The sequence below is a fragment of the Sinohyriopsis cumingii genome, chromosome 6 (genome assembly GCF_028554795.1).
Source record: "Sinohyriopsis cumingii isolate HCF-2022 chromosome 6, ASM2855479v2, whole genome shotgun sequence".
Taxonomy (NCBI): Eukaryota; Metazoa; Mollusca; class Bivalvia; order Unionida; family Unionidae; genus Sinohyriopsis; species Sinohyriopsis cumingii.
Window position 1 is genome coordinate 2,884,485 of NC_142966.1, and position 18,764 is coordinate 2,903,248.

The 18,764-nt window shown below is 34.6% G+C and overlaps 2 protein-coding genes across 5 annotated transcripts in view; one reads left to right on the plus strand and one right to left on the minus strand.

The window, feature by feature from the left end:
• LOC149796278 (kinase D-interacting substrate of 220 kDa-like) overlaps window positions 1-15,022 on the minus strand; it is a 144,702-nt gene extending 129,680 nt beyond the window's left edge. For both annotated transcript variants that reach the window (XR_016421651.1, XM_089960916.1), the window contains exon 1: window positions 14,944-15,022. The gene's annotated coding sequence lies outside the window, so the exon portion shown is untranslated. The remainder of the gene's footprint in view (window positions 1-14,943) is intronic.
• The window catches only part of LOC149796279 (uncharacterized), a 35,611-nt gene continuing 17,948 nt past the window's right edge, over window positions 1,102-18,764 (plus strand). For 2 of the 3 annotated variants that reach the window (XM_089960919.1, XM_089960917.1), the window contains exon 1: window positions 1,102-1,189. In XM_089960919.1, coding sequence (XP_089817045.1) covers window positions 1,125-1,189 — 65 coding nt within the window. In that variant the 5' untranslated portion in view covers window positions 1,102-1,124. Of the gene's footprint in view, window positions 1,190-15,028; window positions 15,160-18,764 lie in introns of those variants that run through there. The other variant, XM_089960918.1, reaches the window with a different exon arrangement.

The window sequence follows — 18,764 nt, forward strand, 5'->3', positions numbered from 1 at the left end:
AAGACCCCATTTCCCCATTCGGATTAGTTTTGCTGCCTTAAAATTAACATCCTGGCAACCCTCCAGAACATCCCTGTGACCTTGATTTGGGTCATGACCTGGGGATCAGGAATCATTGTTTTAGGCCATCTACATGTACCACCCTTCCCTCACAAAACTCAACAACAACATACTGTTCAAATAATGACTTGTTTCAGACTGTATCTATTACATAAGTACATGTACCATCCTTCCCACACCTGGAGTCAACTACACACACTGTTCAAATAATGACTTGTCTCAGACTGTTTCTATTACATAAGTACATGTACCATCCTTCCCTCACAAAACTCAACAACAACATACTGTTCAAATAATGACTTGTTTCAGACTGTATCTATGACATAAGTAAATGTACCATCCTTCCCTCGCAAAACTCGACAACACCATATTGTTCAAATAATGACTTGTTTCAGACTGTATCTATTACATAAGTACATGTACAATCCGACCCTCACGAAACTCAACAACACCATACTGTTCAAATAATGACTTGTTTCAGACTGTATCTATTACATAAGTACATGTACCATCCTTCCCTCACAAAACTCAACAACACCATACTGTTCAAATAATGACTTGCTTTAGATTGTATCTATAACATAAGTACATGAACCATCCTTCCCACACCTGGAGTCAACTACACACACTGTTCAAATAATGACTTGTTTCAGACTGTATCTATTACATAAGTACATGTACCATCCTTCCCACACCTGGAGTCAACTATACACACTGTTCAAATAATGACTTGTCTCAGACTGTATCTATTACATAAGTACATGTACCATCCTTCCCTCACAAAACAACACCATACTGTTCAAATAATGACTTGTTTCAAACTGTATATATGACATAAGTACATGTACCATCCTTCCCTCACCAGGAGTCAACTACACACACTGTTCAAATAATGACTTGTCTCAGACTGTATCTATTACACTATGTACATGTACCATCCTTCCCTCAACATGACTCAACTACACACACCCTTCCCTCAACCTGACTCAACTACACCATACTGTTCAAGTAGTGACTTGTTTCAAGCTATCTTTTAGACTATATACAGCTTTGTATTCCCTCCCATGAGCCTGGGTTGGTGTTTGCAAAGAATAATTTGCCCCTTCAACTTGACTACAAAAAAGGACAGGTAAATTAACATCTTTATTTAATCCCACCCAGTGACTTATGAGATCAATCAAGAGTCAGCTTGTGGTTTTTTCAGCACCTATATATATAAATAATGCACAATTTGTACAAGATGAGGTGTCTGTAGACAACAAATACTATTAAAAACTAGACAACTGACCTACTGCTACAATAAAATATATACATGGCTTTACGGATGTGTACAGAGAGGGTTCATACAAATTGTAGCAGCAAACATGTGTAAAACATAATAGGTGGGTTCATGATAACAATGTTGTAAAAAGCAGTAGTACTGAATTAAACAAAATCATACAAATGATTGTTTCAATAAATGTTGACTATGAAGCATTTTGAAAGTTTGCATTCAGCTGATTCTATTAATATTAGGTGCAATGGAATTCCATAGTTTGGCTCCAGAAAAAGCAAAGCTCTTCTTATAAAACTCAGAATTTGGTTTAGGTAAATGTAACTTGTTGTTTGAGATGGATATTAGTTCAAGCATATGTGCATTTAAACAAATTTAAAATTATATTTAAGATAATCAGGAGCCAAAACATGTAAGGATTTATAGACTAGTCAACTCTTGTTAAACAGAGTTCACTGCTGAAATAGAAGTCACTTTAGGGTTTTAAAAAGACCTGTTGATGGTCGGTCTAACTTAGCATCAAGAATAACAAGCTGCTCTTTTTTGAAATTTCTGTAATTTTTCATGATTTTCTGTAACACTATTACCCGAAACAGAACAACAATATTCTAGGTGTGGCATGATATATGCACTGTAGAATATCTTTCTCTCTTCTTGAGGGAGTTGTTGTTGTTGTTGTTGAAGGGTTTAACGCCATTTTTCAGCACAAGATAGGCTATACATGGTGGCCAGTATTAATGGTGGAGGAAGAACCCAGAAAACCCCGGAAAGAATAACTGACCTCTGAGAAGCTACTGGCAAGCTTTCTCACATACCCACATTAGCCGAATCCGAGACTCAAACCCACGTAGAGGTGAGATGGCAGTGAACTGTAACGGAGAGCACTTTAGACCACTTGGCCACTTGGGGCCCCTCACGCCATAAAGCAGTGAGTTAACATTTTAATGACCTTATCAACCTGTATCTTCCAGCATGAATTATTGTCAATCATGATGTCAAGTAATTTCTCATTTTCAGACTGTTGTATATCTATTTCTTTTATCATTAATTTCAAATCATTTTTTCTCAGCTTCTACTACTGCTTCACTAACTATGATCATGGTTTTTGATTTGGCAACATTTATCTTCATAACAGTGACTTTACACTAGTTATTTGTTTTTGCCAAATCTTTATTTAATTTAATACTGAATATCATAGCCTGTTCATCAAATGTTAATGTCATGTCATCTGTGAACATGTTGGAAGTGGACAGCTCAATGTGATATGGTAAATCACTGATGTACAGCAGAAAGAGTAATGGTCCAAGAACTGATCCTTATCAAACACCTTACTTTATCAGTTTCTTATTTGAAAGTTAATTAAAATAGAAACGTGTTGTCTGCCTTGAAGATAGGTTTGAAACCAAGTTAAACTTTCATGTTTAACCTGATACATGCTGAGATTTTCCAGCACGAGTTTGTGATTTACAAGATTAAAAGCCACTGTAATGTCCAGAAAATGATGTCTGCAAGGTTACCCTATCTATTGCTGTTAGCCAATCATCCACTATACTAGTTAGTGTAGTCTGGCATGAATGTCCTTCACAGAAGCCTGAATGGCATGAATGTAGTAAATTAAATGATTCCAGGTAGTTTATAAATTCATTACAAACATGTCTATCTAATATTTCTGAAAGTGATGTTTAACTTGTATAGGTCTATAGTTACTCATAAAAAGATCACCCTTCATATGTATTGGAGTTACTTTTATCAGTTTTAGCCTGTTTGGAAAAAACACCTGTGGAAATACTTAGACTGAAGATATACAAAAGTGAAGATGCAATCAACTAAGATAAAGAATTTTAGGAATTTAGCACTTATGGTATCTAGACCTGCAGCTGTTCTGACATCAAGCTGGTCTAATTTATTTAAAATAAATTCAAGACTTATTTTAGGTATTTTGAAGCACTTTACAGTTCTGAAGAAATATTCTCATTTAATTCATCATTGAGGATCTTTTATGAGCTGTGATATCCACAAGTTTTTTGTTTATACTAACAAAATCATTGAATGCATTTGCAATTTCAAGAGGTTCTTGCTGAATATCACCATTTTCATCACAAATAAATGTAAATGACAGGTTACTGACAGATTTGCCTCTTAGGTCATGAAGGTTTTTCTGAGTTTTCTAGGGTTCCTTTTTGTAACACTATCTGATATTTCAACAGAATAGTAAGTTTTCCTTGCCTTTTGAATCACTGACTTGACACTGTGTCTCCATAATCTGCAACTGTCAGAGTCTTTTAGTTTATGAAATCTATCCCTTGTCTTAACAGCATTCAGTATGTCACCTGTAATCCAATTTGGCTGATTCTGTTGCTTGACTCTCTCAAAATTAATAGGAAGGAGAAAACATACCTATCCAGATAGCAAAAGCATCTGATAGGTCATCCAAAAATTCACTTACTCACAAAAAGGAGTATCTTTCAATTTTTGAGTTCATCTACCAGTAGTTTTGAAAAAAGTAACTTGATTTCATCTACCGGTAGTTTTGAAAATAATAACTTTGATTTCATCTACCAGTAGTTCTGAAAAAAGATAATGGATGTTCATACCTTATGACACCTGTTTGCTTGAGAATTGGAAGCTTTGATGGTTATGGAATATCTGAATTAATACCATGAGCATTAACTTATCAAAAGGTCATTAGACAAATATCGAATAAGTCAGACTGTCTATCAACTGTGCCATCACTTCTCCCTAATAGATCAGACAGACTGGTAATCATGAATGCACTATTTATTCATGGAATACCAATTTTTATAATAGTAGCAATAATAATACTTTATTTGAAGGGGTAACAAAATTAGTCATAAAGAAACAATCTACCTTAGGGTCCTCTATATGTGTAAGATTTACAAAAAGAGATATATATATATATATATATATATATATATATATATATATATATATATATATATACAAATGGCATGTTCACACCTGACCACTTTACATACACATATACTTTCACATTAATATACACGTACATTCTTTAACTGATAATATAACAAAATACATAGATAAGCATGTGAAATATAGCCATACACACATACATTTTCACATGAATATACATGTACATACTTTAACTGATAATATAACAAAATACATAGATAAGGATGTGAAATATAATCAACCCCAGATCTGGGACAGGCAAAAGATCCAACTTCACTCTAGCATGCACTGACAAGGTACAACTGCTGGTCAATATTCCCTGCCTTACATGAATGTACAGGAATGAGTCTATACATAAATTTACACACAACTGTCTGCAGTAAATATACTAAACATTAAACTGTTATATTTCCCCACCTTGAAAAGGGAATATGCAGTCCAAGCATGGTTGTTGTTTGGAATTTTGTTCCATACAAGGGTGCCTCAATAAGAAAGAATCTTTTCAAGAGTTCTTTGTTTTGCTCTGGTAGTTTGTATTTATTGGAAAAGTGAAAAGGTGGTTTTGATATATTATATAATAACAGATTTTGTTATCCACAGATCATGAATTTCAAGAACCAAGTATATAATTATTAATCAGGGAAAACAATGACTCCTCCCTTTCCTCCTCTGTGAAAACCATCAGGATATATCATACATTCTATATTAGATAATTATTCCAAAACAAAAATAAAATACATGTACTCATAAAACTTTATGAAAAAATACAACATTTTCACTTGACATGATCGGGACATTGGTGGTATACACACTTAGCCAGAGACCTAGCTGTTCTAGTACAGACATTGTCATTTGACACTAATCTGAACAGGAAATGATGCACACATTGATGTTGTATACAGATTAAAAGGCTTCACTGACCTAATGGTGAGAGGTTAAGATAATGATTTGAGCAAAAGTTAATACAACTTCAATCTCTTTGTTGCATGTTTTGGTGTAATTACAAGCACTGGCTTAACTATTTTTTCTGAATTGCCCTCAGTGTGGACATTGACCGTACATATCTTTTATACAAGTCCATATTTGATATTTTGCCTGAATCGCCCTCAGTATGGACATTGACCGTACATATCTTTTATACAAGTCCATATTTGATATTTTGCCTGAATTGCCCTCAGTATGGACATTGACCTTACATATCTTTTATACAAGTCCATATTAGAAACGCTCTCAATTTTGCCTGAGATAAATCTTCTAGTATATTCTTGTTGTTGTAGGGTTTAACTGCATATATAAATACAGTGATGGGCCAGAGAGCACTGATCAAAAACAAATGTCCAGAAATGTGCAGAAAAGAATTGTAAAGAAACATACAAGAAGACTGTAAAACATGTAAATTCATTAAAACATAAGGTCAATTTTTTTGGCATGTATACAATCCCCACTCCCTCAAAAAGTATATGATTTTCTGTTCTAATAAGTACATACACATGATGTGAATTTTGTTCTTAGCTAAAGAAACCTAACTGTTCTAGTATGTACATACACATGATGACAACATTTTTGGTTTCACACTAAGCCAAGTATGTACATACACATGATTGCAACATTGCTGGTGCTCACACTAACCAAAGACATAATACACATGACAGCAACATTGTTGGTGTTCACACTAAGCCAAGGCACACATACACATGATGGCAATATTGTTGGTATACACACTTGGCTAATTAGAGAAAATTGCTCCAGTATGTACAGACACAATGGGGATACTGTTGGTCAACACACTTAGCTTAAGAGAGAGCAAATTGTTCCTAGGGCCCAAGTTGGTTGAGTGGTATAAAGTGCTGACCTTTACTGATCACTGCCATCTCACCACTGTCTATGTGGGTTTGAGTCTTGGGCTTGGCTAATGTGTGTATGTGGGAAACAACACCTATAGTTTCCAATGGGTCACTTATTCTGGGATTTTCCTGGGTTCTTCATCCAAAAAGTTATACTGGCCACTATGTATAGCCTATAATATGCTGAAAAATGATATTAAACTCCAAAGCATTCAACCAACCGTTATAGTACAATATGTACATACACATGTTAAGGACATTCTTGTTGTACAGGTAATTGTTATAAAATATGTACATACACATGTTGGGGACATTCTTGGTGTACAGGTAACATATACAATATGTACTTACACATGTTGGGGACATTCTTGGTGTACAGGTAACTGTTATACAATATGTACATACACATTGGGGACATTCTTGGTGTACAGGTAACTGTTATACAATATGTGCACACATGTTGGGGACATTATTGGTGTACAGGTAACTGTTATATAATATGTACACACATGTTGGGGACATTCTTGGTGTACAGGTAACTGTTATATAATATGTACACACATGTTGGGGACATTCTTGGTGTACAGGTAACTGTTATACAATATGTACACACATGTTGGGGACATTACTGGTGTACACGTAATTATTATACAATATGGACATACACCACTAACTCGATAACTTGAACCTGAAAACTTCTGAATATGCTTATAAGGGGTCAGGCATGGTTCCAATATTTTTACTAGAATACAAATGTTTTAACCCTATTTGGTGAAAATGATAAATATTGTTAACTCAAATCCTGATATATCACTTGTTTTATTGTCAAAAACAGAAGATAGGCCTGGAAATTTGAATTAATATTAAGAAATTCTCAACTTTTAATAAGAAGCTGTATATTTTGTTAAATTTTCTTTCCAAATAACCTTCTTAGTGCATCATAAATAAATGACCAATAAAACTTTGATAAACGAAAATGTCACTAAAGCCTACTAGAGGAGCACTTTAATTAAAAAAAACAATTAAACAAGTTTTATCAATTGAAATTCATGTTTAGTTCTTTATTTTAGTAATGCAATGAATCTTCTTATATTCAAATGCGAAATACACCAATCAACCATAACAACTATGTTAGTGAACATTTCTAATTAAGTGCTGACCATGTTTTGATATATCTGAAGTATTTGTTGTATTGTTGCACCGAATTAAAAACAGACCCAAATCAAATAAACGTCGTGGAATAAAATAAAAATTAAAAGACATGCAGATGCTACCTGCATAAAAGCTAAGCAGCCCAGATCATGTGTTACACAATAGGCTATACATGGTGGCCAGTATTAATGATGGAGGAAGAACCCAGGAAAACCCCCGGAAAGAACCACCGACCCACGGGAAGCTACTGGCAAGCTTTCTCACATACCCACATTGGCCGACATGTGTTAGGTCAAATCATTTCAAGTGATCCATGGAACACATATAAATAGTATTGTGTACATAATATAAGTATACTAACTACCATCATCATCAATACTCATGCACAAATGTGATTAAAGATTGCAAGGCAAACAAGTGAAACAAATACTTTGTTACATACAAAGCTTTGTGTCACACATAGAGTTCATTGTGGAGAAGCCAGTTTCTGAGACTTCCATAAGGATAAAAAGATTATTACTGCCAATGAAATCACAGCATCAATATTTTACTAATAGAACAATAAAAATAAAAAGTTTTGATATTGAGTTGTTTCACACATATATATATATATATATATATATATATATATATATATATATATATATATATATATATATATACACCCTGTTATATCTACACAAAAATTCTAAATACTGAATGACATTTTCATACATTTTGACAATATACTTTATTCAGGGTTATATTATATCCTTTACTGATATCTGGTTTCCATTTTAATCAGTCCCAATCTAATGATAAGCTTGGAAAAGTTCCAAAATAAAAACACATGCTGCTGACAAACAATGTCATGGTCAGATAATTAAAACAAAGAGGGCTGGTGGCTTGAAAAGATTACTGAGTACAATGAACTGGCATTTTCAACCTATGGCACTGTTGAAGGTCACATGATTTCCATTATAACCATCTATATACAGTGTATACATGCTATGAAATAGATACTGACTACAGGAATGATTCTGCTGTGTTAAGTATGGTGGCCCCATAATTTTTATTTTGAAATATTCCAATCAGAAATTTGAAAATACTCATTTCCTGACTTTTTGTCTCATTCTATTCATATTTAGAATATATGTTACTGTATGAGGATTACGATTTTACCTGTTTTCTTTGCCTTACTGGATGTCATCCTGATCATACAAAAACTTGCTTTTAAGTGAATTTATGAATAATAAGTATTTGGATTTTCCAACAAAGATGCATGTAACGATGTACCCTTATCATGGTAAAGAGGGGGTGATTTAATTAGATTTGGCTATCATTATCTAAAGATGACCTCCCTTGGTTTTATTGCCTGGTGTTGAGTGGATAGATAGAACATCAACAGAGAACTTAGCATTAACTATTTAGAAGAAATAAAATAATACGAATAACAATTTAATCAATGACATAAACTAATAGTGTCAACTTCAATTCAAACAAATTTACATTTACAGAATTTCAGTAGCAGTGTTCTAGTATTGATTTCATCATGATAATGAGAGTGGTGAAATGAGCACAATGTCCACGCCTGATTTGCATCACCTAGCGTCGCTTCCTGTCTTTGTCTCTGTGTATTCCACATCTTCCCACCTTCACGTATATACGTTTCATCTTTCTTGATCCTTTTATCCTAACCACTTGCTCTCGATCTTATCTAGACTTCGTCTTTCAGACTGTTCCAGAAAGCTGTTACCCTTAATGCTGTTCTTTCCACGAAAATGTGTGTCCTAGCATTATCAGCCTGTCTACAAGACAGCCACCAGGTCCCATTACTTGTCTTAACGAGAAAAGAACCACTCTTTGGTTTTTCCCAGGAGTCAAATAAGCTTTGCTCCTCTTGCAGGAAAATCTTGGACTGAGGAAATTTGCCCAAAGTCATTACTTTAAATTCAACATTTTTCCAGGCATAAGCCTTAAGTTAAACTGACCAATCGTAATCAGCCATTCCCAAATTTTCCCCCCCAAAAGATAATTATTTCTTCTGTCTGATTTTGACAGCCTAGAATCTGAGAAATACAACACATACCAGCTTCCTTTTGTTAAATGACTATTCAACATGGCATTCCCATTAAGCGGGTACTGTCTGCATCTTAATGTTTACTTTTCCAGGACAGCTTTGCGCTGCCCACGTCAATTCTAAATTAGCCATAGATGATGGCCTCTCCCTCTCACATGAAATTTAACCTTGCTGGCTTGACTGTAATGAAATTTTAATATACAATGTATTAGATTTTAATGTTCAATACTAACTCAAAATTCAACACATTACATAGGCCCACCTTTAAGAGTAAAATCAGGGATTTTGCTCTCCGAATTTTTGAAGTTACATTTTAAGTTATTGTTTACATGTCCTGAAGTGACCCCTTCACTTCATAATCAATTAATCTAGTCACAATCTGTTCCTATATTGGCACTTCCCTTAATGTAATGCAACAAACTTGATACTACTGGGCCAAATAAGCAAGCAGTTGGCGATCAGTTTCCAGAATAAACTTTCGTCCATACAAATAACGCTGGAATTTAGAGATCCCAAAGATAATTGCTAGGCATTCTCTTTCGGTAACAGAATACTTACGCCCTGCTGATGACAACTTCTTGCTACCATAAGCAACTGGGAATAAGTTCCCATCATGTTCCTGCAGTAAAACAGCACGAAGACCCCTATCAGAAAGTGTTGGTACGTAAGACAAAGCCCTTTGTCACGTCTGGTAGTCTCACTACCGCATCGTTTAACGTCTGAAATGCTCGCTCACAAGCTTATTTGCAACATACTTGCGATAATGGGCCACAAGTCCTAAGAAAGATTGCACATTTGTCTTAGTACTTGAACGTGCGGCATTCCAAAGTTGGTCGACTTTGGTACTCTCTGGAGTTAATGTATCTTCACTGAGAGCGTGTCTTAGATAAGCCAGTCTCTGAAATCCTATGTGACATTTAGATGGTCAGGCAGTGAGCCCTGTCTGTCTAAGTTGTTCTTTAACTTTTCTCAGTAAGACCAAGTAGATGTTGCCAATAACAAATCATCCATGAAATTGGAAACTCTGGTCCCTCTTAAAGGTTCTAGCAGTTTCTTCATAACTCAGGTGAAAATGCTAGGTGCATTCTGGACCAAGAATGGCATGACTAACCATTGGTATGTCCCATCTAGTGTTTCAAAGGCAAGTTTTGGCCGGACTTCACTATGAACTGGAACTTGCTAATATCCCTTTGACAAGTCTATTGTAGAAAAATATTTGGCACTGGTTACTCCAGCAAATATGGACTCAAGATCCAATAACATTTCTACCTGAAATTCTGTGATCCTGTTTAATTTCCAATAGTCGACACAAAGACGGTGATCATCAACTTTCTTCTGGACCAAAACAATCGGTGAGCTATAGGCAGATACAGCGGGTTCAATGACCCCTAAGTCAAGCACAGTTTTAATGTCATCACATACAGTTTCTAACTTCACATGAGGCAGAATATGGGTCAGTTTCACAAGCGTTTCATCCAGCAACTTCAAACTGAACCAGAACCATGTGTGCTATTCCCAAAAGTACTCTTTTGGCACTAAAAAATTCCCAATTCTATGGATGGGGGCCCAAAATATTTTTTTGCTGGAATCATCTCTGGCTTATTAACACCTGCATACAATACAAAGTATTAATAACTATATTGGTCCTAATGATCTTGTGTCACAGGAAACTTAATTGCAGTGACATTAGTTATCTGACAATTACAACAGATCCACAAGGTCTATTTTAGGATGGATAACATTAGGATTTTTTAACAAACGGGGCCAAAAAAATCAAAATAATATGATTGAGCTATTTATTTCAAGCACTACCTTAATTTTTTCATTAAATACAAATTATATTCAGAAATACCCCACCACATTCCATTTTTTTCAGATTAGATATGTATGCACTTTCCTACAGATTCCCAGTTCTTGAACAGATCTTGGTTAATTCATATTAAAAGAAGCAAATTAATTTGACTTTTGAAAAGATTCAACACTGTGACTGACTGACCACCAATAAATTATCAGCAAAATAAGCAGAAATAAAATTAACTTCTCAGTTGGATGATTTACATTAAAAGACCTTTTATCCAGATGCCAACCAGTCACACTTCAATGATCTAGAATGATTTCCTGTTGAAACACAACACAGAGTGATATATATATATATATATATATATATATATATATATATATATATATATATATATATATATATATATATATATATATATATGTGTATATATATATATATATATATATATATATATATATATATATATATATTCTCTGCCAAGTATTCATTAGGTATTGGACTCCTGTAACTGCTACATACACAACAGATGATAAATATCACTTTCGGGAGCTAGAACTTTGGTGTATCTCAGATACTGTCAACATCTACTCATATGCTACATTTGATGAAATCAACATTTTCAGAAATATTTCAGTAGCCCTGCAACTGTACAAAGTAAAACTATGAGAATCCAAGTCCACATTAAGTAAAACTAAGTCAATCCAAGTCTGAATTAAGTCCAAGATGTTTCTCATGCAGCATGACTGTGCAATAAGTGATCTGGAACATTCTCGATTAAGATACATGTAGGAGTAATGCAGTGCATCACAATGGGCACCACTCACTATAATTTACTTGGTACAGCCTTTACCACATGAAACTGCTTATAAATCAAAGTTAGAAGAATGGGAATTCAGGGCCATAATTCTCTAAATGATGAAGTGGACTGCTGGAATCTCAATTTATTCAAGGTCTCATCAACATAAAAGTATATTATAAATTTGGTTGAAATCCAAAGTCCCTGAAAAAAACATGCTGCAGAAAGCCAAGTTAGACGGACAGGCAATCAGGGCCATAGCTTCAGAAACGAGCAGCACACATAATTTTAGATGCATCTATTGTTCATCCCTAAAAAGCATTATTTACAGAACTCAAATGGTTCACAATATATGACAGGATAGACTTTCACAAGGCAGTTCTTTTATATAAATGTCTACATAGAACTGCACCAGAGTCTCTTCAGGACTTATCCAGGCCTTTTCAACACAATACCAGTTGAGATCAATATCACATGGAAACCTTCTATAAGTTCTACCACCAAAACCAAGAACAGAACAATTCAAAAAGAGCTTCCATTACTCTGGTACCAAGAACAGAACAATTTAAAAAGGGCTTCCAATACCACTGTATATAAAATCTGGTGAAAATATTAAAGTATTTAAGAACAGATATCATGATGAGCATGTATGTGTTTCTAATAGATAATGGAATTTAGTATTTTAATACTAAATAGTATTAAAATAAACAATAATTATTGCTATCTTCATATAAAGTGCATTGGTATACTCTCCTTAGAGGGTCTCAAGGGAGAACAGTCCTTGACTAATAAGTCACCCTCTATAAATAAAGCATTATTATTATTATTATTAGCTCCTGAAAATGAATTTGAGGAATGCTGGAAATCAACTAATTTAAGGTTTCATCTGATAAAGCTGCATGCCGAATTTGGTTCTAACACAACCATCCTTTAAAGTTGCAGTTTTAAACACATTAATTCTGGGATAGCCAGTGCTGGCAGACATGGAATGAAGCTCGCTCCATCTTCTCATAGATACCAAGGTGAGCAAAATCAGTACTGAGTCTGAGGTCCTGGAATGACATCTCATTCAATGGTTCATAAGAGGTTTCATTTAAAAACAACAAAATAAAGATTCCATCTGGGCATGAGAGCTGGAGAGAAGTCTTTATAGCATAGAGTACTCAATGATATTGGCAAGGTAAGATTATCATGTCCTGAAAGAGTTAAGCATGTTGGAAATGGCACCTCTTAAGCCATTGATTGCCAGTACTGAACATTCTTTGTTCTCTCAGCAACAGAACTCAGAGACAGAGCTACACTGTTCACATACTATCCCCCAACCAATTTTAAAAGCAAAAGGCATGGAGGATAAAAAAAATGCACAAAACTTATTTATTTCATTCATCAATTTATAATTTCTATCCTGTCACCAGGTTGTCACAAACAAACACTATCAGCTTGTTGAAGTTTTGAATCAAACAGGAGTTTCTTTAGTAACCAGCGACAAGTCTAAGTTTTCAAGCAACAGATGTGATGCAGTTCACATTCTTTTACTATTCTCACTTATTTCTTAAATTCTGGAGTTACATCTCTTTCAACACATGTATGCAAGAGTTCATCATTTTTATTTGATACATATATTTTGGAAATATTACAATTAGACGTTACAAATACTGGATGCATACTATACAGTTTTTACACAAATGGACTATTCAACAAACCAGAAAAAGGACACTGATCAGTCTTTCTGCTTGTTTACATTGTGAAATTCTGATTGGTTTAAAACGCCAATAAGCTGAGTATTAGGGACCACCTGATAACAATCAGGTTAGAAATTATAAATTGATGAATGAAATGACTAAATGTTTTCCATGTTTGATATCCTTGATGATTTTTGCTTTTAAAATCAGTAGTGGCGTACAAACAAATGGGAGGGTAAGCAAATACTATAGAACCAGGGTGTTTACCACTTCATCAACCACAGCATATTTTCCACATGGTATCATAGACTTTGGACATATAATCCCAATGCCAACCTGGCCAGAAAACTTGTTCGGGCGAAACATACATGACTAATGCATGGGATGGTTAAGACACACTACTCTTGCCTTGGGGTGATGCTCCTTTCTATGCACATGTCAGCAGCTCAAATCCAAAGTGAATGGCCACTGAATGCACAGGTCTTCTGACAGGGATTAATACTAAAAGTTAGTGTTCTAAATGACAAAGCGCCATGGATATATAGAATGGGGATTATACATACCATCTAGATTCCAGTTTGAACCACATCTTTATACAGTTCTTCTCTACCATCAGTCATGTCAGAAAAAAACAAGCAGAGAACAATTTGTGGGTCTAAATTATAAACAGTGATACAGTTGCAGGCCCATGTGAGTTGTGCTGCTTTAAAGTAGTTCAATGGTTGTCAATTATGGCAGAAAGTTAAAATGCCTCATCAGAACAGTTAGTAAGGCTCATTTATGAGTTACTGAATGTAGAAAAAGAGAATTAGTGAATTGAAGTTTTTCTCATTGTATGTATGGTTGTTTTGATTCATAACTGATAATTATACAATTTTTTACGCACTTTATCTGTCCATATCAATCAGTGTTGACCAGTGTAAACAAATGCTGTGCTCATAACATCACTGGCTGCTGCGTTCTCTAAAGAAATGTGAGTTTATGTCACTCCCTAGTCGTGCAACACATACCCGCCAAGGCCAACACAGGTCGACTGCATCGCTGCGTTCATGGGAAAGATACTTAGCTCCCATTTTTCGGCATGCTAAAGCCAATAATGTGTTAAAAGTACCTTAAAACCAACAAAAATAACATGGAAATAATGACATTCCCCGTTTCGGTCCATTTGCGTGCGTTTCGGTTCGGCGTTTATATAATCCCTCGAAAATCCGTGTCACGCAGATTTCACTGAAACTGGGAGATGATTCGGAAACGTACCGAAAAATCTTAAATACTTCCCAAAAATACATATGAAAATATTGGAATGGCATTAAATATACGTAAATCTACGTCCAAACTATGTTACCTTTATCCCTGAACTAAAGTAAGGCTCTGCTTCTATTCCTCTAACACTGATCACTTCCACTATTCCCAATGCACATGCGCACCAAAACAATGATTTGGAACACCTCTTTTATTGTCAAACAACTAATAAGTATGCGGCAGGAGTTATCATTTGAGCCATACAGTATATCCCAGTCCCAAAAATTATATCAGTTATGGATGAGGAATCGCTAGAAAGGTATCGCGAATGCTTCGTCATGTTTTTTCTTCATTATTGTGGAATCGATTGATCTCATGTCAATGACTGTATGAGTTTAAATCATTTTGTAGGGACCGTTTCCACATGGACCGACCGTTTCAGAAAAGAAAAAGTGCGGAGAACTTATCTCAGAACACAAAGTATAGAATAATAGGATTACAGATAATGGTCATATAAAGAGAAATTAAACTCTGGACTGTCTTAATGTTTTGCTATCCATGTATGAAGTTTCAATTAATGTCAGCATCAGCAAATTGTTTCAGGTTCAGCTTCTTCCCACGTATAGTAGGTACAATGTAAGACATAGCATGTTGTTTTAGTGCTAAGCAGAATACAAATATCGGGGGATGTATCTTACGTTGTAGGAATAAATAGGTACTGGGAACAAATTATCATCAATAATTGCAGAACTTTCTGAATTGGTATCTCACAAGCAGTAGTGTTCGAAAATCACATTCTAATGAACTAGTCAGCTACAAGTAAGACATGTAGCATGATGTCCCACCCAGTCATATTATCCTGACACCAAGCCAGCCAGTCCTAACACTAACCTCTTAATACTGAGCCCCTAGTGAGGCAGCTGTTAGTACCATTTTTATAAGTCTTTGGTATGACTTATCTGGGCTTTGAACCTGCAACCTCCCTCCTTCCATGGTGGATGCTCTGACCACTAGATCACCAGTGATTTTAAAAAAAAGAACTTACAGTATTATGATTTAAATCCCAAATAATCCTAGAATTACAGTCACATGTACTGGTTATTAAAGTTCGGAATAAACTTTAGTGGAAATCAGTACTAAGTCCCATGCTTGAAGTGTTGATGTGCCTGTTGTGGCCCATGTAATAGTGATATGTCAACAGCCTTTTGTTGGATCACAATATTATTTTCTGATGAGCACTTTATATTCTCAATGAATAAATAATTTGAATAAATAAAATTCCAGCCCAAATGAACTACTTGGCACAATAATACTACAACTGATTCTGCTCATACCTTAAAGTACAAATAAATAATGTTTCCATTAACAAGATTATATAGTCCTCTATTTGACCTCAGGTCATGATTACATGTTCTAAAACAAAATATTACCTAATGGAAAATAACCTTCTAAAAGGTTCCTAATGTTTACAAAATAAAATCTTAGTAATAATTAGAATATAAAATATGGTAAAACATAACGTCCTTGACTCAGGCCAAGATGATAATCCTCATTCTCATCGGAAATTATTTGTTGTGTATTGTATTCAGAATACAAAAAATTATTCAGGTCAAGTAGAAAATGAACTTTATTTTGAACAAGGCCAAGTCCAGCATACAATTTTTCATAGCATATGAGGAAATTTTAAAAAATAAATAAATAAAAAGCTAACTAAAAAACAATGCAAATTAAATATACCTAACACTATGACCTATATCGGGGCTGAAAATTATTTATGTCTACTCATATGTATAAGTGCTGGCTGAAGAAGTTAAGATACATTTTCAAGATGATTGGATGAGTGTCATTTTAAGCTGATTCAGTACCATGTTCAGTGTATTGTAAGTAATGTGTGGTTACTGCTGGATATGTAACAGCCTTGTATATTTCATACGTTGTGCTGTTTATGTCACACCTTCCAAAACATGGGGAATTCCAGACATATTTACATATATATTTGGGGAGTGTGATCTACAAAGGGGGGAGAATTCATGACCTGACTGGAATTATTGATTGTGATATTTGGTGGTCACTGGTAGGAGTGAAACAATACACCTATGCTGCGTATTGGTATGATTCATGATATGCAGCCTATGAACTTGATGGTCTTTCCATCTTGGAAAGTAGGTGGTGTCCTTTTATGTATGTTGACATTCTATTCCTATTTCCAGTATGCAAACTACAGATAAACATATATATGTATATGCAGCTCTCATTGATGAGAAGATCACAACAGTACTTTCAAACAGACCACCTGTTGGTTGCAGTGAGTTTTATCCAACATTTTAGGCCATTTAATGGTGGCTCCATTTAGCTCCCTTTGGTTTGTACAACATTAATGATTTGAAGACATTATTACCATTTTTGTGTCTCAGTTACACTTCGAAGACATTATAATGTTATCTTCAAAACAGAAGAAATAATGCAATTTCATCTTGCAAAAAGATCTCATCTAGAACAAATCCAGGCATGAGAAAAAGGTTGAATACCAACAAAATCTATCACATTTTATTTCCTGCAGATGCAAAAGACTGCTGGAGTCACAGGTACTTGTATTTGTTAGTGAAGAAGGAAAACTATTGACTACACCCAGTCCTTTTCTACAATTTTCTTTTATCTTACACAAGGTGATAAGATTGAGCAGTTTGACATCTGCCCCACCACTCATTCTATGCTAATTTCATTTATTCCATCAGCACCTTCATTCAATGGTGAAATATCTCTGCATAAAATAGACAAATTCCAAATTTGCTTCCCATATACAATTTAAGGAGAGATGATGAGAGGATTTTATCTCAAGGGACACCTCCCCCCTTTATCAAAGAAAAAAGGAGGGGTGGAAGAAATGGTCATAGGTTAGTATTTATCTAAACTTCAATATCTGTCTCCTTTCTTTCTGCTTCACTTTCTTATAGCTCTACTGAAATCAACATCTTTGACAGATATCACCTCTAGTTGTATTAAGTATTAATCTGTTAATTAATGCAGAGCATACCCTGCTCCTTTTCTTTGTATCAATATCAATATGTGCTTCTTTCTGTATGGGGCATATACATAGCTAGCTTTGGCAGCTTGAATATGTTGGGAAACTGATCTTTGTGACTGTTATATACTGTTTTCCAGAGGTCACGGATATTATCTTTTGGATACATCTGCTCCAAAATAAGATTTTTCACTAACATAAACTTCCTGTGTTAAATCAGCACTTTCCTGACTACTGTGCCAAATTTCTTATTTGTTCCATAATGCTGTATAAGGGTAATTAGCCCATCAATGCTTGTGCAGACAGAGGTATTAAAATGAATATCTTTACTTCTTAATTGCATTTTTAACCATTATTTTATTCAATTTACCGTAACCCTGATATGGATACATGTATATGGGTTTGTAGCATATGATCCTCAGGGTGAATACGATTTATTTTTAAAAAAATTAAAATTGTATTATACTTTTAAATTGTCTGTATTTTAATTATGCTCAGTATTCTTCCCTTTGTACATTTAATTTTGAAATACCACTGAAAGGTTCATGATGTCTATTTTTTATCCATCCATCATGTACATCAGACTCGTATTTAACACCATTTCGGGCTCAAAATCAGTCACTGGTTATCTCTATTAACACTTTCCCAGCTCCAATAGTCTGATAAACTTCATAACTTTAAAAATTATTGTCATCATCACTATCATCAGCAAGCATATGCCAAATGAAATCATAATGAACCATGCCAGGAATCAGATATTTTGGGTTTTCAAGGTATCCTGTATTTTAAACACGCATTTGTAAAACTTTCAACATGAATGGTTCCAACTATGCCATAATTTTTATTCCTGGACACTTTGTTCTAATAAAATTTAGTTTCACAACCATTCATGTTGTGCTTGA